Raw genomic sequence first — 23386 nt, 5'->3', positions numbered from 1 at the left:
CTCAGCAAGCAGGTTTAAGTACCACAGGGTAAGTCAGAGTAACTCCTGGGGGTGGGGCTATTACTTCCCCTCAGGCTGATGCCACTTGGAGGGGAGTGGTCTGCCTGAGGGAGATGGCTCCTGCAGTATGGGGGATGACTCAGCACCAGGATCCTGGCAGCTGCTCTCTCAGTTCTTTCCCCAAAGCCGCTGGTCCCAGTCTCTCCTCAAGCATCTCTAGTCCTTTTTGACCTCCTTTTGTTGGAGCCCCACGTAAGTGGCTGAAAATGAGAATGTATGCCTTGGACCTTTAAATGGCTCTCTGAAACTTCAGCTGCCTGTCCCTGGCAGAGAGAAACCCTGTCACTTTTTGCAGCTGGATGTTATCTGGGTACTTTTCAGGCTCTGGTGTTGTAGGCTGGGGAACCCAGCTTGGGGTTTAGACCCCACACTTCTTAGGGGGATCCCCCTGGCCACTGAAATATTTCTCTGTCACTTCAGCAGCCACCCCTGGGAGCCCAGCCAGCTCTCTAGCATTTCCTCCACATTCCCTACCAGTCACGTTGTGGTGAAGCTGTTTCTTTTGTCTGTCCATGGTTATAAGGCTTCTCTCCCACTATCATTCAGTTGTTTGCACTGGGTGATTTCTTCACCATTTAGTTATAATTCTAGATTGGTCCTGGGGGGAGGCTAGTGTAGCTTCAACCCACTCCTCTGCCATCTTGGATCTCTCAGGACTCAGTAAATCTTTATTAAATGAGTGGATGAAGGCATATCACATTTGTGAACAACCCCAGAAAGGCAGAGAGGCTTCTCTAATCACTGTTGGCTCAGGTCAAGGCTGAGGTGGCAGGGAAAGGTGCAGGAGCTTGATTGGGAAGCTTGAGCTGGGCCCAGTGAGTGGAAATGATTTGTTTGCATTTCTGACTCTGCCCTCTGTGTCCTCAGAGTTGCCCCAGTCTCAGCTGTGAGAAAGCACGCCTTTCCTAGCCGAAGTGTTTGGCAAAAGACATATCGGTGTCTGTAGTGTTCTTTGCATATGTAAGCAGGTTTTATTATGTATCTCATTGTGCAGTTTTCCACCAGAGCTTGATTGTTTTGCAGTGGGAAGAGAAGAAGGATGAATATTGTATCTCCCAAAGCCTGCACTTTGATATACAATAAACACTGTTTTCCTATGAAAAAAAAGGTCCATTTCCTTAAAAATTTCTCTTTCCCTTTCCTTTTGGAGAACACTGTTACTCAACCAAAATAAAATTCCTGAAGCATCAACAAAGGGTTGTGATAGGAGCCCACATCGTGCTTTTCCATGGCAGCAATCTATTAAGAACACGCCGATTTTGTGCCCTCTGTAGAGGCCCTGTGGATAAGGCCTGGCTTTCAGCTCATGCCATGAGAAAGCATACAGCACAGTAACTTATATGCTGAACAAACCCAGGTATATCTGTAGCTCAGTATAGCCCCAGCTAGGATGACAGAGAATCACTGCATCTTGGATTATGAGCCTGTACATGGCAAAAGTGCCTCCATTTCCTACTACTGAGCCCAGGACAGATGTTGCTCATTAATCCCATCGTTCTTCCTACTAAGCCTGGTTGCCACCCCAGAATTGCTACTGAATTCTCACTGTACACAATGAAGTCAGATGTGAAAAGCCCCATTCCTGCCACTTGGGTTGGGAAAGAACATGGGTTTACAAGACAGCCAGACCCAGATTTTGACTCAAACCCTGAAATGCACTTGCTGAGTAACTTTGAGCCAGTTAGTTAGCCTCTCTGAGTCTCAAGTTCTCCATCTAAAATGGGGATAACATCTATTCACATACTCATAGATGCCCGGTGTATGTAAGACCCTGGCTCTGGGCCTGACATCAGCTACCCATGACATGAAATGAGCTCCTTTTGCTTCAAGTTGAGCATAGTGGAAAGTAGACCTGTTCCAAAAATCTACTCAATATATAGACACCTTCAACTTCTCCAGCCAGGAGCACATGTGTCTCTGTTTGCATATTTCCACCTTTGAAAAGTTCCAGGTTTCTCCAAAGCCCTTATATTCTTGGCATGCATTTGGAAAGAAGGGGTCTGCCGTGGAGATTCAGAAGGGGCACTTGCCTGACACAGGCCTTATGTTAGCTGCCATTAACTCTGCAACTTACTGCGCGTCAGGCCCTGAGCTATGTCCTGCACATCAGTGATTCCCAACTGGGGCCAATTCTGACCCCAGGGGGACATTTGACAATGTCTGGAGATGTTTTTTGTTACCACAACTCAGCAGTGGGTGCTACTGGCATCTAGTGGGCAGAGGCCAGGGCTGCTGTTAAATACCCTACAGTGCATGGGGCAACCCCTGCGACAGAGAATTATCTGACCCAAAATGTCAATAGAGCTGAGGTTGAGAAATCCTTCTGTATATGAATGTCTTATTCAGTTCCCTAGCAGGTCTCTGTGCAAGATGCTCGTTTTCCCATTTTAAAACAAGGAAGCTGAAGCCTTGCAGGGTTGGGCCACAGGGCCATGTTCCCTGAGCCCCCCCATGCTTCTCTACACCACCCTCCTTGCCCCCAACTTCTGCCTTCTGTATATCTTTTCTCTTTTCCTTGTCCTTCTATTTTATTTTGCTCCTCTTGTTTTTCCTTCTTGCTGAATTTTGTGGGACAGAGAGAACGTGTGTGTGTGTGTGTGTGTGTGTGTGTGTGTGTGTATGTGTGGCTCCAATGGCCTTGGATACCAATTATCCCTGCTTCTTGCCCCCAGAGCTATAGAGCCTGTGCTGAAATATCTGAGGTTCAGGCTGGGCTGCTCCTTCTTTCACCCGGGCAGGGCTGGGTCTCCAGAGCAGCTAACCTGTCAGGATTAATTGGGCAAAACGATGATGTAAAGCTTAACCTCTCATTGGAGAAATGCTGAATCAAGAAAGCATGCTGAACAGCAGGATTAATTACAGAATCTGCTTCGGTCACCAGAAACCAGAAAATCTTTTCCCCAGAAAACTCCAGGGAGCTTGGGCGGGGCTGGGGATCTGGGTACAGCAGGCGTCCCTGTGCTCCAATAGAGGTGGAGCTTTCTGGTGTGACTTTGGAATGAAGGGAACTGGCCTGCTGGGGCTGAAGAGAGGTGCACGCAGGGATCTCTCTTCACCTCCTCTCACCTCCTTTTTTCATCTGGCTGATTTGTTATCCTTCAGGTCTCTATCTGAAGATCACTTCTTCCTGGTGGGCTTCCCTGACCTCCTTGATGAGGTGGGCCTTCCCTTCCAGGCTCCATTCCCCATCCTTAAGCCTCACAGCTCTTTGCACACTTATAATCTTGTCATCAAGTATTTATAGTACTTTGTTTAGTATTTATCTTCCCTGTGGGGCCTGGAGGGCCCATGAGCATAGGGACCATGTCTGTCTTGTCCACTGTCTCACCAATACCTGGTGCATGTGGGGCAGCCTGCAATTCTTTGTTGGCTGCCTCACTGATGGGATGTGAGGGGCTGGGGCAGCCGGGACCCAGTATCCCAGGTGAGGATGGGCTCACAGAAGAAGCTGAAAGGTGCCTACAGAAAACAGGGGACAGATGGCAGTGCCTCAGTCTCCATCCTCGTTTCCTCCTTTGTTCAATGTCCTTTTCCCTGCAGTCATTCTTGGCTTGCCTCCCATGGGCTTCCCTGGGGATTACAGCTAAGGGTCTGAGCTGAGCAAGAGCCATCGTCCCAGGGGCCCCCTAGATATAAGCCAAAAGCCACACTCCTTCCCACCTTCCAGAATTGTCACTGCTTATGAAGGAAGCACAGGGACTTTTGGAAGCCTTTTCACTCTAAGGCAGGCTCCGACAGGTCATCCTTATGAAGTGTGTGGCTGCTGAATGTCATTCTCAGAAAGGCCTGTTTGCACATGCCAGCCCTGGGGCGGTGGGGATAGGGAATAGTTATAGCTTCCTGACCTGACCCAACATTAATAACAGTGTGAACAGTTATTGAGCTGTTTACCACCGCCAAACCCTGGCCATTATCCCATGTGCATGCATCGCCTTGTTTTACCTTCACAGCAATTTTGTGAAGTTAAAAAGATCACCATCAGTTCCATTTTATGGGTGGAAAAACTGAGGCCCAGACAGGTTATGTAACTTGCCTGATGTTGACTGCTCAGTAAGAGGCAGAGAGAGCGCTTCACTCCAGAGTTGGCAGCCCTCAAAGCTCCTATTTTCTCACTATATTGCCTGTGTGAAGAAACTCTTTGCTAAAGGCCCTTTGCCTCAGGGAACTTGACCTGACACCTGCTGGGGCTGAGAAAGCTCTGCAGTGGACAGCAAGGACCAGGCCTCTGTGTGAGTGTGTGCTCTAGCAGAAGGAGGCATTGCACCAATGGGCAGCATGAACTAAACAACAGAAACACCTCTTCCTGGTGTTGTCTACCTTCAGAGTACGCTGCTGACTAATTAAGCAACAGGATACTCTGCAAGGTCAATTTTATCATTCCACCTGGAAAACAAGAAAGCTGGGAACTGAAGAGGCAAAGTGCCTTGCCCAGGCCCATGCAGGTAATGGGTAGGAGATGGATCAGATTTTCTTTTATTTAAATATTTTTAAAAGATTTTATTTATTTATTTTTAGAGAGGGAAGGGAGGGAGAAAGAGAGAGAGAGAAACATCAATGTGCGGTTGCTGGGGGCCATGGCCTGCAACCTAGGCATGTACCCTGACTGGGAATCGAACCTGCGATGCTTGGTTTGCAGCCCGTGCTCAATCCACTGAGCTACACCAGCCAGGGAGGATCAGATTTTCTTAGGTCTAACTGGGGGACTTGATGGCAACTCCTGTCTTGTAATAATGGCTACCACAAGCAGGGCTGTGCGGCTCAAGGATGAGGCATTAAGTGACATAGGGACTCTTAGTTCTATCTTAAATTGCAATTAGCCTATTTATTTTTGGGAGGAAGACCCTGAATCAGGAAGACCTTTTCCTGTCAGTTTTCTTACCTATGAAATGATTCAAGATCACCTCCATATCTGCTAGTAGCTGTGAAAAATATACCTTAGGGAATTCAGACAGGAAGGGTCATCTAGATTTTGGAAGATGCTTGGCTCATCCCCTGCCTTACATCAGGATTTTCTTTCTTTCTTTTTTTTTTTTTTTAAGATTTATTTATTTATCTTTAGAGAGGGAAGGGAGGGAGAAAGAAAGAGAGAGAGAAACATCAATGTGCGGTTGCTGGGGGCTGTGGCCTGCAACCCAGGTCATGGGTTGTGCCCTGACTGGGAATTGAACCTGCGATGCTTTGGTTCGCAGCCCGTGCTCAAGCCACTGAGCTATGCCAGTCAGGTACATCAGGATTTTCTTCACTCGTATCAGTGATGATATACTCCAAAGGCTCTGCTTGGAGGGAAGGAGATAATAGCCCTGGCTACAGTTTACTGAGTCATGGTTAATCCTGGTAAAGGCCCTGCCTGGAAGGACCCACCCATTGTGCAGATGAGGACTCTGAGGTTCAGTGGGCTAAGGTATGTAGTTCAATGTCAGTTATTAGGTGGCAAAACCATGGCAAGAAGCATTGCCTGACTCAAAGCATTTTATTGATATTAAGCTGCCTTTCTCTATAGGCAAAAATAAAAAGCAAACCAAAGCCCAACAAGACAAGTTCCCACAAGCTGCTTCACCATTTTCAGCACTTTGTGAACGGAAAGATTTCTTTGTGATAGGAGAGATTTCTCTTTATACCTCCTGACATCCTCCATGTTATGATTTATGCCCCTTTTCTTCTAGACACAGGAACACAAAACCAGTACATAAACCCAAGTTTGGAAAAACAACGTCATCAGCCATTCTTAAATCAATGTTGAAGCCCTTTCTTCTCCAGGCTGAACAAACCTAGACCTCTTCCCTCTGGTCTTGGCCGAGCTGTGGGAACCAGACCTCAGGAGGGGCGGGAGAGTGAAGACATGGCCGAAGGGGTCAGGACCCAAGGGCCGGCCTGAGGGCAGTGATAAGGATGTAAACAAGGAGACTGGCACAGGCAGGCAGGGTAAGATTAGCCCAGCTGGCAGTAGCCAGTGGAAAAAAAGGGGTAGCAGTTAGTGATGGCGAACATGTCAGGTGAGAAGGTGGTGAGAAAGAGCCCTGTCTTTGAGCCTGGAGAACGCCCAAGAGCAAACAAGAAGGGGTGGGGAGAGAGAAAGAAAGGACAGGGGTTGAGGCATGAACTTTGGTTTCCCAGGTATATGCTGAGGGCCCGTGATGTGCAGGTTTCAAGATCGTTATGAGATAATTTAGGTAAAACTCACAGTATAGCTTACACATTATCACCTCTCAGAAAGTAGTAGTTAATCTTACAGAAGAATTACGGGAAGAATGATAGATTTGGAATGTCACCATTTTCAATCCCTGGTGAAATATGTTTATGGATAATACCTGAAATTATTAGGTGGAATGCTAATAGGGAACTTTATAATGGACAGAGAAGGCGGACAACACCTGAATCCAAAACAAGTGTAACACAAAGGAAAGGCATTCTTTTACGTGTAAAAAACGGCATTTGGACCTCTATCTCATGACATACATCCAACTAAATGTAAGTGTTAGAAGTATAAGACTCTTAGAAGAAAACATAGGGGTAAGTCATTGTGAACTTGGATTAGGCAGCGTTTTCTTAGACATGACACCAAAAGCACAAGCGACAAAGGGAAGAGAAGAGACATTGGACCTCACCATAATTAAAAAGTTTTGTGCTTTAAAGGATACCACCAAGAATGTGAAAGCACAATCCACAGACTGAGGAAGTTTTCGCACCTAATATCTGATAAGAGACTTGCATCTGGAATATGTAAAGGACACTTACGACTAATAAGAAGAAGGCCAATAACCTAATTAAGAAATGGACAAAGGATAGGAATAGACAGTTCTCCAAAGAACACATGTCCAATAAACACAGGAATAGCTCCTTCCTGTCATTAGCCATCAAGGACATGAAAATCAAAACCATAATGGACACCATTCCATACCCACCAGGGTGCCCATAATAAAAACCAGACAATTAATCAAGCGTTGGTGAAGGCTTGGAGAAACTGGAAGCATCCATTCGCTGCTGATAGGAATGCAGGATGATACAATCCCTTGGAAGTCATTGGTAGTTCCTCCAACAGTTCACCGCAGAGTTACCAATGATCTACGAATTCCACTTCCACACACAAATTTATTTCTGTAAATTACCTTAGAAGGAGGACTAGCTAAAAACCATAAATTAGACTGAGAGTGTGTTCAAAGAAGAAACTTAATTCTAAATAAGAACCATCTCTTGTGGCACTCCTGAGTACTGTAAAGGTGGGCTGGGAAATTCCAATGAAAGATCAAGACAAAGGGGAACCCTGGGAGTGGGTCTGGATTTAGAGTTCAAGCTCCTTGAATTGAATAAAGTGAATAAAGAAATTCCTTTGTTCAGAATATTTCAAATATAGGCTCGAAAGGAGAGTCAGCTTTATAGACCTCAGAAATCCCCAAGGTGCATGACAGCTCCTCTTCCCAGGAGCCCTGGAAAGATGCTGGGACTTGTCATCATCATTATGGGATGGGATGGGATGGAGGAGGGGCGGGGGGCACGGAGGGGCAGGGAATTGCATTCCTTACACTGACTTCTGTGACCTGCCTTTCCTTCTCTGTTATCTTTTGTTTTCTGGATAATCAGAAGAGGGGAGAGGGTTGGTAATTATTTAATAAATCAGAGCCTGTTGTTTCATTTTTTGATTCTTGAGGCAAAATATGTTATTAAAAACCTTTATTGGAGTTTTGGAAAGGCAACAGCAATGTAAATGAATAAAACACCATCCCTGCCCTTAACTTTTTACTCTGGTGAGCAAGGTGGTAAGATTCTACACAATATTTATAGTACAAAGAACAAGAGTGTAACCCATGCTCTGTGAACACAGGGGAGAGATATTAATTCTGCAGAGGAGGGGAGGCAAGAGCTTCCTTGGATGGATGGTGTGCATTCAGGGCTTTGGGGTATGCATAGGATCATGCTAGGCAAATGCATCACAAATAAATTTCTGGAGGAATGGCATTTATCTATTTCACAAATATTTGTTCCTTGCCCAGAATAATGCAGGCACCATGCTGGGTACAAGGACAAAAAGCAAAGACGTGGCCTCATATATTCTGTGTTTAGGAATGTTGAGTAGCTCACTGCAACTTTTGTGTGAGTGCACTTTTGTGTGTGTGTACATGCATATTCACATGGTGCGTGTGTGTGGTGTGTATGCGGGCTCTGAGGGTGCTGGAAGGGGGACTATAGACAGATCATGGAGGGTCTAGAATGCCTTAATTTATTTAGAGGGGAAGCAAAGGTCTGTTCTCAATTTCTGGGTATGTTTCTGGCTTTGAGACAGGTGAGTTACCTAATTTTTTTGTTTCAAAGATTTCCTCTTTGGTAAAATGGGCATATCAATGCATATACTAGTTGTAATGTTTGTAAGTCATCTATTCCAGTTTCCAGATTTTGGGGGCTATAGGGAATCATTGAAGGTTTGGGGGAGGGAAAGAGCTGAATGGATTTGGGTTTTCAAGAGATCCTTATGGAGGCCATGACTGGAAGAATGAATGGGGTTGAAGGGGTGGGTGGGTGTGGTATGGTGATTGAACAAAGTTCTGGGAGATCAGGGAGGAGGCTGAAGCAATGGTCTAGGCAAGAGAGGAGGACCAAAACCGAGGCGGTAGGATGGCATGGGCAGAACTAATAACTATTTGGGTGGCAAAATGACTAACTGGATATAGGAGGTGAGGAAAAGAGAGCAGTCTGGAATGATGACGGGCTTTCTAGTTAGATAGCAGTTGCACTAACCTGGATCGGGGATACAAGGGGAGGTGCAGCCTGAAGGAGAGGGATTGGAAGGATTAACAGTGGGGTGAGGAGGGGAGAAGGAGGCTGAGCCCCTGGGTTGGGTAGGGGGCATACACTGAAGGAGCAGAACCTCCTCCAAAGGCCGGTGTTAGAGAAAACATGAATTCTCATTGTCCTATGAGTGTGGGGCAAAGGGGTAAGCAGACTCCACGTTCTGAACAAGTGAACTCCAGAATTGCCAGGGTGGGCCTGGATATTGGGACTTCCCCTGAAAAGGCAGAGATGGAGGAATTCTGCCTAACTCCTGTCCCACGTGAGGGGCACTCTTCCTCCTTCTAAGGCATTCCTCCTCATTCCTCCAAGGGCAGACCCGCAGGTAATCTCCAGGACTTCCCCAAAGCCAACTTCCTCATTCCAATTCTCCTATTTAACCTCTTCTTCTACGATTTCCCAGGGACCTGCTCAGCACGTTCAGGTCTAATTCTGAACTGTTTTCAAGTGCAGTTGTTTCTATATATTTTTTTACTTATTTTTATTTTTGTGACACTGTTTCTTCCCCTTCTCAATAATGGTGGGACACAAGAAGGAGAGGAGAAATACCTAGGAGCAGTGAAGTTTGGGGTGAAATTCAGTCATTGTGGAGAAAAAATACAGTGGTCTTTAGTCCAAAGTTCGTTTTTGAGACCATTGCCTGATCTTCTACCCAGATGTGTCAGGTGGCCTCCCACAGGTGAGGAGACACAATGACAACAGGAGGATGAAGTTCCTTGCTCAGGCTTTTCTTTATGAGAAGGTAGGGATCACCACCCTTTGGTGTTTAAAACTTCAAGGACAATTCAAGGCTTGTCTTTACCCTAGAGGGGAATGGGGCTATTAGACTGGCATGATTTCAGAGATATTTTCAGAAAACTGATTCCTTACTCCTTCAAGCTTCCTTCCCCACCCCTATCTCGTTGGCGGGGCCTGGCCATGCTTTTAAGAGACTCTCTTCCTTAAAACATTTTCTAGACTTTTTCCTCCACTGTCACAGAAGGGTGTGACTCTGGAGGAAAAACATTCCTAATATGCAAATAAATAATAAAAAACACACAGTGTGATTCAATTCAGAGATGGGCAATAGCTCGCCCAGAGCTCCGAGCCTGATGCCTTGCTCTCTCTCGTCCTCCTAGGGAGCGGTGCAGAGGTGTTAAAGCCAGACTAGCACCCAGCTGAGACCTTCTGAATGTCATCAAGGGGCTCAGGGGAAGGTGAAAAGGGATCGACTTTCTCAGTCTACAGTTCTGTGTTGTTAACTTCCAAGTCTCTTCACCACCTAAGGCAGCACGAGTGCTGTCAGGGTCCTCATCTCCCTTTAGGAAGCCTAACTCCACTATAGTCATTTATTGTCTGTATCCCTGCTGGGCGGTGAATTCCTTAAGGGCAAGAGCGTACTCCTGGTGCCTTCAGTACCATACACGGTGCTTAGACACAGTTGGGAGTTTATAAAGGAACAAAGTGATAACAAACAAAAACCTTCTCCAGGTGCAAATGACGTAGGGCAAAGCCTTTACTGAGGGATGGGCAGGGAAGAGAATGCTGGAAGGTCTTGGAATCAAGAGAAGATTTCCAAGAAAATGGAAGCCACAGAGATCCAAGGTAAACAGCGCTGACACAGTGATGTGGTCGGGTGAGGTCTCTGTGGAGGGCACAGTGTTGTGACAGAGCTTGTGCTCCAAAATCAGACAATGAGAGGGTCAGTCCAGACTCTCATTGTTTACAAACTACATGAACTTGGGCCAAATGATTTTTGCTTTGGGGACTTAATCACCTTGCTATAAAGTGACGATAATACTCCTACAAAGGCTCTTACCATAGATTGGGGTGGAGGTCAGGACTCAGTCAAAAAAACGCTTTGTTATTAGAGGGTATTATTCTTTCTCTCTATTATCTATCTATCTATCTATCTATCTATCTATCTATCTATCTATCATCTATCTATCTCTATCATCTGCCTATCCATCTACCTATCCTATTAGTTTCAATAAATGTTTGAGATTATTATGGCTGTCCTTGTTGTTTTGGCAGTAGACTCTCCAGTGCCTACCATGGTTACTAGTACATTGCAACACTCAACAAGATACTTATTGGTTGAAAAAATTACACCAACCTGTGATCTTTCTATAGGAAAATATTCCTCCTCAATATTCCCTAAGTATATGCTACCACTGTCTGCCCAGATATTTAAGCCAGAAGTCTTGATTCCTTGCTTTATTGAGCACCCATTAGGGACTAGGCACTGTGTAGGTACTGGGATGAGGTAGGTAGGGGGGACCTTGCAAGGCTAGACCCAAGCACAGCTCTCTAGGATGTTAAAGAAAAAGGAAGCAGGAGACATGATCATTTGTTCAGCTTTGCCTTCATCATTAGATGTAGCTCACTAGTGGAACATTTTAAGGATTTTTGATAACACCTCGGTAAACATGTAGAAGTACTTGAAATCCACAGCCATTTGCATGGAGAAAAGGCTACCAATACCATGCAGTATTTCCCTGGGGGTAGGATGTGCATAGGCCACCTTGTGGAATTCTCACTGGTTGTGAAAACCAGGGAGAAATACAGTACTAATGGTTTTGAATCCTACGGAGATTCTTCCCTCCTGGACAGCCTCTCTGTAGGTGAGATAAGTGAGTGGGAAGAAGAATGACAAAGACACGTGGAAAGTGATTTGGCTAAATCTTTTGAGAAGCTGACTTACAGCTGGGTGAGCCAGCTTATATCTACTGAGTGTGGGCTGTACTTTATATATCCCTGTCTCTCTATAAAGAACAGTTTCAGAAAAATTCTGTCACTCTTTGGCTTAATTGTGAGTCAATAGGCCTGGTGTGTGTGTGTGTTTGTGTGGTGGAGGGAGAACTGGGCGCAAAGTGTGTGTGTACTAGTAAAAAAGTGCTTTGAATGTGGACAGAATGGGAGTTTTATATTTATTTATCATCATCATCATCTTTATTTATTTGTTTGTTTGTGTTTTTTTAAAAGATTTTATTTATTTATTTTTAGAGAGGGAAGGGAGTGAGAGAGAGAGAGAGAGAGAGAGAGAAACATCAATGTGCGGTTGCTGGGGGTTATGGCCTGCAACCCAGGCATGTACCCTGGCTGGGAATCGAACCTGCGACACTTTGGTTTGCAGCCGTGCTCAGTCCATTGAGCTATGCCAGCCAGGGCTGTTTGTTTGTTTTTAACGTGAGGAGGATGTATATGGAGGGGGAAGTGTATTTGTGCGTGTGCACGTAGTGCAGATGGGGGGGTAGCGTTACAAGAACAGCCAGCACCTCAGTGACCCAGACAGTGGGTTAGAGACAGGGAGGGTTATAAAAGGTGATTGTTTTGCTTTAAGACCAGCACCCAGGTCTTTCAGGAGCCCTTGACTTTTTCCTCCTCCCTTCTTGTTAAAAAGGGATTAGAGTCCAATTAAGCCATTTAATCCCAAGGTAGAGATTCACATTTAAAAACAAGAGTTGTAGCTTTGAAAGAAAAATACATCAGTGCAGGTTGAGGTTTATCCTCTCGAGTTGCCACCTGCGCGGTTCCAGAGCATGTTTTCCACAGAATACCCAGCGCGCAGTTCTTAATCACTTTGCCACACACCTCCAGTCCTTCATCTTCTTAAGGGCCCTTCACCCTAAATAGCCACATGCTGTGACAGCACTTCTGCTTCTGGAGTGCCACAATCACCTCTGCTTCTTCTGTCTTCAGTCTGCAACTCGCTGACCAGGCTCATTAATAATAGTGTCAAGAGCTAATGCTGCTAGGGTGCTTGGTATGTGCCTGGCATTGTGCTGAGCACTTCACACACAGTCTCTCATTAGACGCTCCATCTGAAAAAACATGCAGGCCTGGCTTGCATGGGTGTGTGCCATGTGTGGTCACACAGGGCTCCGTGCTTAGCGGTGCCCTCCACTTGGTTTAATGCTCTGCTGTTGCTTTCTTGAAATTCTTAATGATTTCTGAGCAAGGGAGCCGCATTTTGATTTTCACTCGGTCCTGCAAATGATATAGCTGGTCCTAAAAACACCCAATAACCTATCGTTTCTTTTTCTTCTTTTCCACATGATGCCTAATACCTTGCCAGAGGATGGAACAGTAAATTTTCAAATTTTGATGCCAGAACCCTCTCTAGAAAATGGCTTAAACTCCTCTAAGCCTCATCTGTAAAGTGGGGATAACAATAATAATACCTAATTCACAGGCTGTGAATACACATAATATATATGGCATTAATTACTATTATGCATCGTGATGCTTAGCAGGCACTAACTATCCACTTGTGCTTGTAACACGGTGTCATTCACTTGTCCCCCTCCAGCGTGCCCTGACCCCAGGGGTTTGTTGCCTACCTGTCCCACAGAGCCAGGGAGAACATCTGCTTTCTCCACGTGTGGCGGCATGGTCACGGAGGGGTTGCTGGAGCTGATTAGCACCGGGGTGCTGATCTCCACCATGTGGCGCCCCGAGGGAGAATGGACCATCCTGTTGAGGGTGTTCAAGGCTGTTGTGATGGAGAACTGCCCGGGCCCCTTCCTCCTAGACCCAGCGCCCCTTCGGAGCGTGGGTGTGTTGGTGGCTTTGCCTCTGGAGGATGTGGACACCAGAGACAGGCTCTTGGTGCGGGACGGCTGACGGCCTTTGTTCTTCTCTAGCAGGTGTCTTGCTGTGAGGTTTGGCTGGAAAGACAAGAGGTTGGATGAGAAGTTAGTCTTCCTGATCTAACACGAGCAGCGAAGTCTCACCTGGGCTAGTCTGAAGCCCATTCAGATGCCACTACCTCACTCGCCATTCCTCGGTCAGCTTCCAGCTTTGACCAATAAGTTCCAGTTTCTTTGCTACATCAGTAAATTCTTACCACTCCCTTGTAAAGGGGTCCACTCTTTTCCTCTTTTCCTGAGGTCCAAAGTGTTAAAAACAAACCATGATACTCTTCCCTGTTAGGGAGCAAGTCCTTCTTTACCCACTGCTCCGCCACATCCCAACCCTTTCCACCGAGTGGATTCCTCCCCTCCCCCTTCAGCCACCTGTCAATCCACCCTGGGTTGGCAGCTTGTGCTTCTTGGTGCCCCCGCAGCCCTGCAGTCTCCTGTCACAGCAGCATCCCATCCTGTAATCACTGACTTCCTTCCCCCTCAACGGACTGTTAGCCCTCTGCTGTACCCCAGTGAGGATGCTGTGAGCGCCTGTGGAATAATGCATGGATACAGTCGCTCCAGTTCGTACATTTGATAAATGTTTGAGCCAGGATGTAAATGCATTCAGGATCTTGAGTATTTATGCTCAGACTATCTTTTTCTATTCCTTTAAATATTCCCATCTTATCACCATTCTCTTTTGTTCTATGCCTCTTAGTGGTGTGCTGATAAACTAGAAAAACAAACAAACAAAACCCTGACTTGTAGAGTCTACTAATTTCTGTGGTGTAAATATCTACCAATGGTTTAATAACCGGCTGGCAAAATTCCTGAAAATATAACAACCTGGTCTCGTAATCTAGCACCAACTAGTTCTAGCACAGCCACTGACTGCATTATGTTTTGGATACCCTGCCTATCAAGGCCCCCTGCGTGTTGATTTCTTTCAGAAACCTGAAATATGTTAACAAATGGTGGATTTGTGTGAATACAACTTATATTTACATCATGATGATTGTCACCAGATGCCCTCCAAAACCGGGACTGCCCCGCTGTAATTTAGAGATTTGACTATAGGGATAAAAAGGAATGTGCCCACTTCAGAACTTTTCAATGACAATGTGCAGATGACCGAAACAGCCAAGACAGAAAATTTTAAAGCAGATGAAGTTTCTGCCTCAAGAAGCTTGTAATATTGTGGGGGGAAAATCATCAAGTAGGGGAGGGGGCATTATCATGTCTACTTTATTTATTTACTTTTTAAATGGTTTTATTTATTTATTTCTAGAGAGAGGGAGGGAGGGATAAAGAGAGGGAGAGAAACATCAATGTGTAGTTGTCTCTCATGCATCCCCTACTGGGGACCTGGCCTGCAACGCAGGCATGTGCCCTGACTGGGAATCAAACTCGCTACCCTTTGGTTCGAAGGCTTGCATTCAATCCACTGAGCTACACCAGCCAGGACTCGTGCCTACTTTAAAGATAAGAAAGCTGAAGCTCAGAAGGGGTGACTTATAAATGACAAAGCCAACATGAAACAAACAAACAAGAAAATATCCAATAGTGGTACTTGTTCTGCTGTGACAGAGAATGACTAGGGGAGGTGGCTGCGTTAGACTGGGCAACCAAGGAAAACCTGCTGAGAAGGTGACATTTCAGCTCACACACAGATGACAAGAGAAACCAGCCCTGTGAAGATGGGGGTAGGACCAATCCAGAGAGAGGGACTGTAAGCTACTGGGCAGGTCTTGAAGAAGCAGGGGTGGGCAAGGGCAGCCTGTCTGAGAGTGAGATGAGAAAGAAACAGAGAAGGCTGGCACAGAGAGGGTGAGGAGCAGGTGGTAGAGGAGACCACTGAGACAGGCAGGGGCTTCTACGTACAAGGAAGCCTTTGGCAGAATTTAGGTAGAGGAGTGACATGATCTGATTTATGCTTTTGAAAGTTCACACTATGCTTTGGCAGCTTCTTACAACGTTAAACACATACTTAGCATCCAATCCAGCAATCCCACCCCTAGATAATTACCCAAGAAAAATGAAAACTTACGCTCAAAAAATGATATGCAAATGTTTACAGGAGCTTTCATCATAGTCACCCACAACTGGAAACAACCACAATGTCTTTCACCTGAGGCACGAATAGACTCTGGCACATCCGTGCAGTGGGATATGACTCAGTGATAAGAAGGGATGGACTACTGGCTACATTCAACAACATGGATGACTCTCAGATGCATTATGCTAAGTGAAAGAAGCCAGACTCAAAAGGCTATATTCTGAATGACTCCATTTCTTTGATATTCCGGAGAAGGAAAACTACAGGAATGGAAAGCAGATCAGTGGTTTGCAAGGGCTGGGAGTCAGGGGAGGAGCAGACTACAGAGGGGAGGCATCACCTTGTCTTTTGGGGAATGTTGGAACTGCTCCTCACCTTGATGATGGTGCGACTATTCTGAATGCCTTTATCAAAACATGTAGAACCGAACACCAAAGAGTGTGTATTTTACTGTATGGAAATAAAAATAAATGCATAAAAAGCTGCTATTCCAGACTAAAAGGAGGAGACTAAGTAGGAATTATTTAAATTGTTCAGGCAAGTTCTGACAGCTGTCTGGGTGAGGGACAATGTCCTTTCATTTGCCAGAACACCTATCCCCAGGTAGAGGACAATATCCACACTCTGAGTTGAATGAGTCAGGTTCTTCATGGTCATTCACAGCAACAATGAAGTTAATGTTTTCTGCTTCTCCCTAATTGTCCTGTCCCCAGGTGAGCAGTGCCATCAGTGTTTCCATCAGCAATACTGACAGAGGGCTCCATGTGACTCTTGGTTTGCCCTGTTCTCTGCCAATGTGACTAATGGCTCGGTTGGGGAAGGACTACTCATCTCTAAAATTTATACCCACTCATTTGAAACAATATCCTTGAGGTTCGCTGGGCTGAGCGAGATTCCTATCACCCAGGCAGGCCCTGTCAGAGAAGTCCTGGCAAGAATGGGTATAAGCTCGGTATTTGTTTCGCCACCTTTTTATCCAGGTGCAATTCAATAAATCAAATGATGCATTGACAAAAAGCAAATGCTGTTTATGCAAAAAAAACAACAACAACAAACAAACCCCAAGACAAAAACACCCCACACTAGTCTTAAAAGAAAGCTTCCTTCCTTCTAATTGCTGTGCACGGCACTGGCAATTCAAAACTTATTTAAAGAGTCTTCAGCTAGTCTTCAGCTAGTCTTAATGAAATGCCTGAAGTCAAAATTTAAGTACTGCTTTAGAAAGCTCAGTTTAGATTCCACGTAATTTTTGAAAGCCAGGTTCCCAGCTTAGAGCACCTGCTTGATTACCCTTTTCCCTCCTAGCGATTAGGAGAACAAATGAAGCAGTGGCCAGTTTGATGACAATCTTGAGGATTCTTTTACACACCAATGTTAGAGGTGAAGTGGTGGGGAGAGTATCCGGATGAATAAATGTAGAAATTTTGGGGAATAAAGGGTATCAGGAATGGGTAATAAAATCATTGATGTCTCCCTCTCCCCGCCCCCCGCCCCAACTATGAAGAAGCTTCTTCAAGAACCACGTGAGCTTGGATCTGCAAATCAGCACCACCTATGTGTGCAAATCGAGGTCAGTTGTAGCTGACCTCTGTCCTTAGCATCTTAACCACGTGAATGCTAACTTACCAATAACTTGTCCCCTTCTCTGATTAATTATACAGGTGAAGCCCTGGCTGGCATAGCTCAGTGGATTGAGCATGGGCTGTGAACCAAAGTGTCGCAGGTTCGATTCCCAGTCAGGGTACATGCCTGGGTTGCAGGCCATAACCCCCAGCAACCGCACATTGATGTTTCTCTCTCTCTCTTTCTCCCTCCCTTCGCTCTCTAAAAATAAATAAATAGAATCTTTAAAAAAATTATACAGGTTCTGAGAACCTTTGCTGAAAACAGCCCATACAATCTTTGAAACACTCATGGGTGTTGGAGAACATGTACTAATGGAAAAATGGTTTTCTCTTTGAAGGTTCAAGTGTTTTCGTTGGGAAAACTATTAAGTAACACATGGCTTGGGCTGCTAATTATGCTGTATGGCTGATGTATAAAATTTTTTACATTAAATATTTCAACATGGAGATGAGTATATGTATCAGAGATTATAATTTTGGATGGCTTTCCATTTTTACTTCATATAATGAGATTGCAGCTGATGCAAATACACAGCATTTTTTTAAAAAGTATTTTTTCAAATTATTAATAAATGAGTTACCATGAAAAAAATCTTCACCACTGTCTCCCAGTCAGCGTAATGGTTCCTCTTCAGCCAAGGTTGCCTGACCCAGCAAATGGCTCCACCACTAACCGAGGCACACAAATCAGAAAGGCCACATGGTCCTTGACCACTTCCCCTGCCCTACTCTGTCACCTCCAAGTCCGGTGGATGCACCTCCAAAAGGTCCTTGGATCTGTCCGCTTGTTTCCAATCTATTGGTCCAAGCCACAGTCTCCTTCTCACTGAGCCATGAAGTAGCTCTGAATGGTTCTTTCTGGGTTTTTTCCCCTCTCCTCTCTTCAAATCATTCTTCCCACTGTAGCCAGAGCAGTCTTTAAGAAACCCAAATCTCATGGAATCATTGTCTCTCTTAAAATCTTTCAATAGCTTCTGTTGACTTCTGGCTTAACCAGAAGTTTGACCTTATGTCAAAGACAACTGTACTCACCAAGTATTCTATGTGCTCCCCTGTACTTCTCAGGTGACTTACAGACAGGTAGGGCTATGTGGCTGGTTCAGGCCCTTGGGCTATGAGTGGGAGTGACAAGTGTCACTTCTGAGCTGAGGCATTTGCTGATACACAACTCACTCTTCCCCAGTCTTCTGCTGCCACACACTAGGGAGTGAATGTGCTCCAGGTGGTATGACCACAGGATGGCCCAGCCTCATCAGTCTGGGTTCCTGTGTGACTTGTGTGACTAGAGCCCACCATTCTTCTGTGTTGAGCACATAATGTGGGTGAGAAATAACTTTTTCTTTGTTAAGCCCCTGAGATTTTGGGGGCTGTTGATCACCATAGCATAACCTAGCTCATCCTTGTTAAGACAGGATGGTTTACAAAGCTCCTGAATCTGTCTCCCATTTATTTCCCTGGCTTCCTTTTTTCAGTACTCTCTTACTCTCTAAGCTCCAGCTCTAGTATTTTTTTGGTCCCTTGGGTATATCATGCTTCCTCATCCTGCAGGACTCATGCACATGTTACTGCATTTGCTAGAACACTCTTCCCTCTGTCCTTACCCACATAGCTCCAGATCAATGGTCAGATATTGGCTTAAGAGGCATTTGCTGACCCCTAGACCTGAAAAGTTGCACATCATACCCTCCCTCCTTGCAAATCTTCCTCTACTTTATTTTTTGTGTCATTCATCACACTTATAACTGCTAGATTAATGTCTGACTTCACAATCTAAAAATAGGGACCCATGTTTGTCTTGTATCCTTAGAACTTGGCACAGGACCTGACATAGCAGGCACTCGATGAAAAATTAGTGGAATGATTAAATATATGTTTAGGATGGGGGTCACACAATGGTCCGTTCTCTAAGTTTTTTTCCTGGTTATTCTAACAACCTCTGAAATATTTTTCCATATTCACTTGTTCAGCAATTTGACTTTTTATGGAGCACTTGTTCTGTGCTAGACTAGCCCATGAAGTCCAAGTAATGTACCCACCAGGTGTTCAGAGAAGAGTAAATGAATGTTCAACTAGTTGCTGAAATTTTATGGAGAAAGTGGGTTTCCACCTGAGCCTGAAATAGTAAAATTGGAACAGGTAGAGGGGTTTGGGTTGGGTGTATCTGGCAGGGCCCTCAGTAGGAGAAAAAGCATTGGGAAGGAGAATTTATTAGCCATAGAAGACCTGGCTGTCTGGACTCTTTCTCCATCCCTCCCTTCCACTTCTCACCCCTTCAGCGCTGATAGAGTCGAGGGGGTATAGAGAGCTGTGAAAACTGGACAACACCACTTCAGAGCCTGCTTTAGCTCTTGTGAATGAAAGAACTGGCTCCTTCTCTCCAATTATGCCTCTGTTCTGTTTCCACCCGGCTCTCCTGGAGGGCAGGGAGCATGCCTTTTATTTCTTTCATAGTTTCCCAGTGCTTACCTTTCATGCATTATGCCCAGTAAGCACCCACTAAATGTGTTGAGCTAATGAACCTTCTCTTTTAAATGTGTAAGGACCTGCTTCAAGCTCAAGTGAGGCTGAAGGCTACAGAGGTCAGGGACTCCAGGTAAATAGCCTACATGTGATGTGTGCTCCTGTCAGAAGATTTGCAAAATACAAGGCAGCAGAAACAATGAAAATCATCTAGACTCTCACCATCTGGTGATCACTACTGTTAATGTTTTGGTATATTTCCCGTTAGTCCTTGATTCATTAATATATACACATATACATTTATAAAGCTAGTTTTATGTAGTTTAATTTGTTTCTTTTTATTATGGGAAGAAACATATAACACAATTTATCCTATGAACCATTTTTCAGTATACAGTTCAGCAGTGTTAAATGTACTCACATTGTTGTGAGACAGCTCTCCAGAACTTTTTTATTCCCCCAAATCATTGCTAAGACAGACGTCTTAGCAATGAAACTCTATACCCATTACACTTTATTTTACTTAATGATAAATCATAAACATTTTCCCATAATACCAAATACTCCATGATACTGAACATTATTCTCTAACATTATTTTTAGTATGTGTATATTTTTCCATCAACATTATATTTTTAAAAATTTTTAAAAATATGTTTATTGATTTTAGAGAAAAAGGAAGGGGCTGGGGGTGGGGAGAGAGAGAGAGGCATCGACTGTTTGTCTCCCATACAAACTCCAACTGGAGATCAAACCCACAACCTAGTTGTGTGTCCTGACCAGGAATCGAACCCCCAACCTTTTGGTATATAGAACGATGCTCCAACCAACTGAGCTATACGGGCTAGGGCCATCACCATTATTTTTTAAAACTAAATCCTAAATGTTGTTTTCTTTAGATTATTATGTTTTTAGATTATTTCTGTTTTTTTTTACCATTATACACAATGGTATGGCAAACATTTTTACACATTTTATATATATCTCTGCATATTTGTTTTAACATTACTTTTCCATAAACTTTCAGGTGTGGAATTGCTGATTCAAAGGAGATGCACATTTATAACATTCTTGATATGAATTTGAGTTTGGATATGACAGATGGCACCACTTTATATTCCTACCACCAAAATGAAAAGGCCCATTGCCCCACACTCTTGCCAAAGCTGGATATTATCATCTGGAATCTTTTCTTTAGAGTCTTGTGTTAGTTCTTAATAGGCCTCAAGTTAAATAGAAATGGCTCTCAGGAATCACAGTGGTACACGTGCCTTTCTGAGTAAGTTTGAATCAGACGCAGACTCGATACGTACCTCAACAAACAAGATGGGGAAGATGCCTATTTTATCCCCTAACTTTCCTTCTGCCCAGTTTTCATCCACTCGGCTGATGACAGTGATGATGTCATCCTGAAAGAGAGAAAGTCTCATGGTCAGCGTTTACCCTCGGTTGGCAGCTGGTGTCTGCTGAAAGCTCTCTGTGGACTCAGCACAGAGTTCCAGAGGCAGCTCTTCCGTAATTTATTTACCAAGTTTTTCTGGTAAATGATCTTCCTCCATAAAGGGCAGGACTAGGATCACCAAGACATGAGACAGACAGAAACAATTTGGAGCATCAATGGATTCCAACAGGAAAACTTAAAAGTGTGTCTAATTTTCAGTCACCAGCAGAATCTGGGCTTTTCATTTAAATTAATCTGATGGGGAAATCAAGGTGGAAGTCATAGGGAGACAGACTTATTATGTCTTAGCAAAAGGAAGAATGTATTTCATTCTCATTTTGGAGGACTTTTCAGAACCCATCAGTGTTTAATGGATCAAATGTAAAGTGACTTTTAATTAAAAATTTTCTCATTACCGAAGGTCATAGGTAGATTTGTAGAAACACTTGAAAATACAGATGAGCAAAACAAAGAAAAAATTCTGCCACAATATAGGTACAACCACTGTTAACACCGTGGGTAACACTTTTTCCCCTTAGATTCTTTTCTACGAGGATAAAACATATATACATGTACATATAACCATACCACTTTAAAAAATCTTTTCCAAAACATATACACATGAATATGATAAAGTCCATAAATTTGAGATATAAAACTTGATGAATTTTTACATTAACTAAACCCACGGAGCCCCCACCCCGATGAAGAGTAAAGAACACTGCCAGTATCCAGAAGGCTCCTTTGTACGTACCCTTTTCTATCACCTAGCGAGAGCTAACCACTCTCCTGACCCCTAGCGTGCACGTTTATTTTGCTTGTTCTCGTACTTCACACAAATGTAGGATGCACTGGCTTTCTCACTAAGTACCCTATGAGGGACACCTGTCAGCATCTATCCCTGTTTGTCAGCCTAAACCTGAACAGCCACCCACTGATCTTTTTGACCTTCTGATCCATGCCCCTGAGCAATTTAAATGAATCCCAATCTAAACTCATTCACTGCATTGTGTCTTTTCTGAACTTCTCTGTCCTTATGACACTTTGCAATTACCAATTTAAAGGCTATATTTCTCTGATGCCTACCTGCCCATCGGAACATAAACTCCACATATGCAGGTCCTGCATCTGTTTTGTTCACGTCCATGTCCCCAGCACCTAATACAGCAGCTCCTCTTAGGAGTCGTCAATACTTTTGAATGCATGCATGCATGCATGAATAAGTGAATGTGTGGATAAATCATAAAACTTAATGAGCTAGAAAACACCAGGGAAAGATCATGTGTTTAATTTGGATATGCTGAGTTCAGAAAGACCACGAGATTTCCTAGTACAGTCTCAGCCTCCCATGTCCCTCCAGAATGGATCGAATTCCTCTTCTGGTTCCTTGTCATAATTTCCCCCTTTGTGTGTCTGTGCCTTCCCCTACACTGCTGACTATGCGAAGGTAGGGACAGTGACTCATCACTTTATCCTCAGTGGACAGCTGGCACATGGATGGGCTTCCCAAATGAATGAGCTGGCGAAGTTAGTGTCCTGGTTTGCAAATTCCCAGAGAGGGGCAAAAGAAACACCCCCAAAACAGATGATGCTTCCTGCCTATGTGTCCCGCCAGCAGTGTCCCTGGAGCCCGGTGTCTAATGCCTGGCACAGAGTAAATACTCAGTAGATGCTTGTGGAATTGAACTGGCTTTCCTCTAAGTGTTGTTGAAGTATAGACTTTACAGTCTGGGCTACAGAATGGCCTTCCCCAGGGGACAAGACAATAATGGTCAGTATTTCAAAATATGGAGGGCAGCGAGGTCATCTAGAATGAGAGAATCCTAAGTCAGTCTCACTTCTGGGAGTGGTGGAATAAGAACATTTTACAAAACAGAAGGCCTTCCCTGAGCCATTGTAACAGTGCCACTTCATGTATTTGATTTTCATGAGCAGTGGAGAATAAAAATCACCCCAACTATGGTTTATAAGAGAAAATGTGAATGTTTAAGGAACAATAAATACTGAACACAGAGAATTAAAGTAGTCTAGACTTTAGTAGAAGGGTGAAGGCAAAACATTTTCGGGTAATTAATGTCCTTGGAAAACTTATCTTGTAAGGGGTTGTTTATGTATAGAGGCATAATTATGTTATGGTGTGTGTTTTGAATGCAATGTTTACAACAAAACAGACTGTCGTAGGTGAGAAGACTTAGGTGATGAGAACTTGGTCGGCAAGAATACCCTTACAGATACATGATAAAGAGGCAAGAACTCTTGAGTAGTTTTGCAAGCACACTATCAAATTGTGTTTGCAATGTTCTGTCCACATGTCTGCTTCTCCCCCTACTGTGAGGGCAGGGACTGGGACTTACTT

The 23386-nt window shown here is 44.3% G+C and overlaps 1 protein-coding gene across 2 annotated transcripts in view; it reads right to left on the bottom strand.

Annotated features, from left to right (window-relative positions):
* Positions 1-23386, bottom strand: part of SH3RF2 (SH3 domain containing ring finger 2) — a 121445-nt gene that overhangs the window by 50092 nt on the left and 47967 nt on the right. For both annotated transcript variants that reach the window (XM_028528502.2, XM_036014722.1), the window contains exons 4-5: positions 20903-20998; positions 13164-13490 (exon numbers count right to left, since the gene is read on the bottom strand). In XM_028528502.2, the coding sequence (XP_028384303.1) occupies positions 13164-13490; positions 20903-20998 (423 nt within the window). The remainder of the gene's footprint in view (positions 1-13163; positions 13491-20902; positions 20999-23386) is intronic.

This window comes from Phyllostomus discolor, chromosome 13, assembly GCF_004126475.2.
Source record: "Phyllostomus discolor isolate MPI-MPIP mPhyDis1 chromosome 13, mPhyDis1.pri.v3, whole genome shotgun sequence".
Classification (NCBI taxonomy): domain Eukaryota; kingdom Metazoa; phylum Chordata; class Mammalia; order Chiroptera; family Phyllostomidae; genus Phyllostomus; species Phyllostomus discolor.
This window is presented reverse-complemented; position numbering and strand designations above follow the sequence as displayed.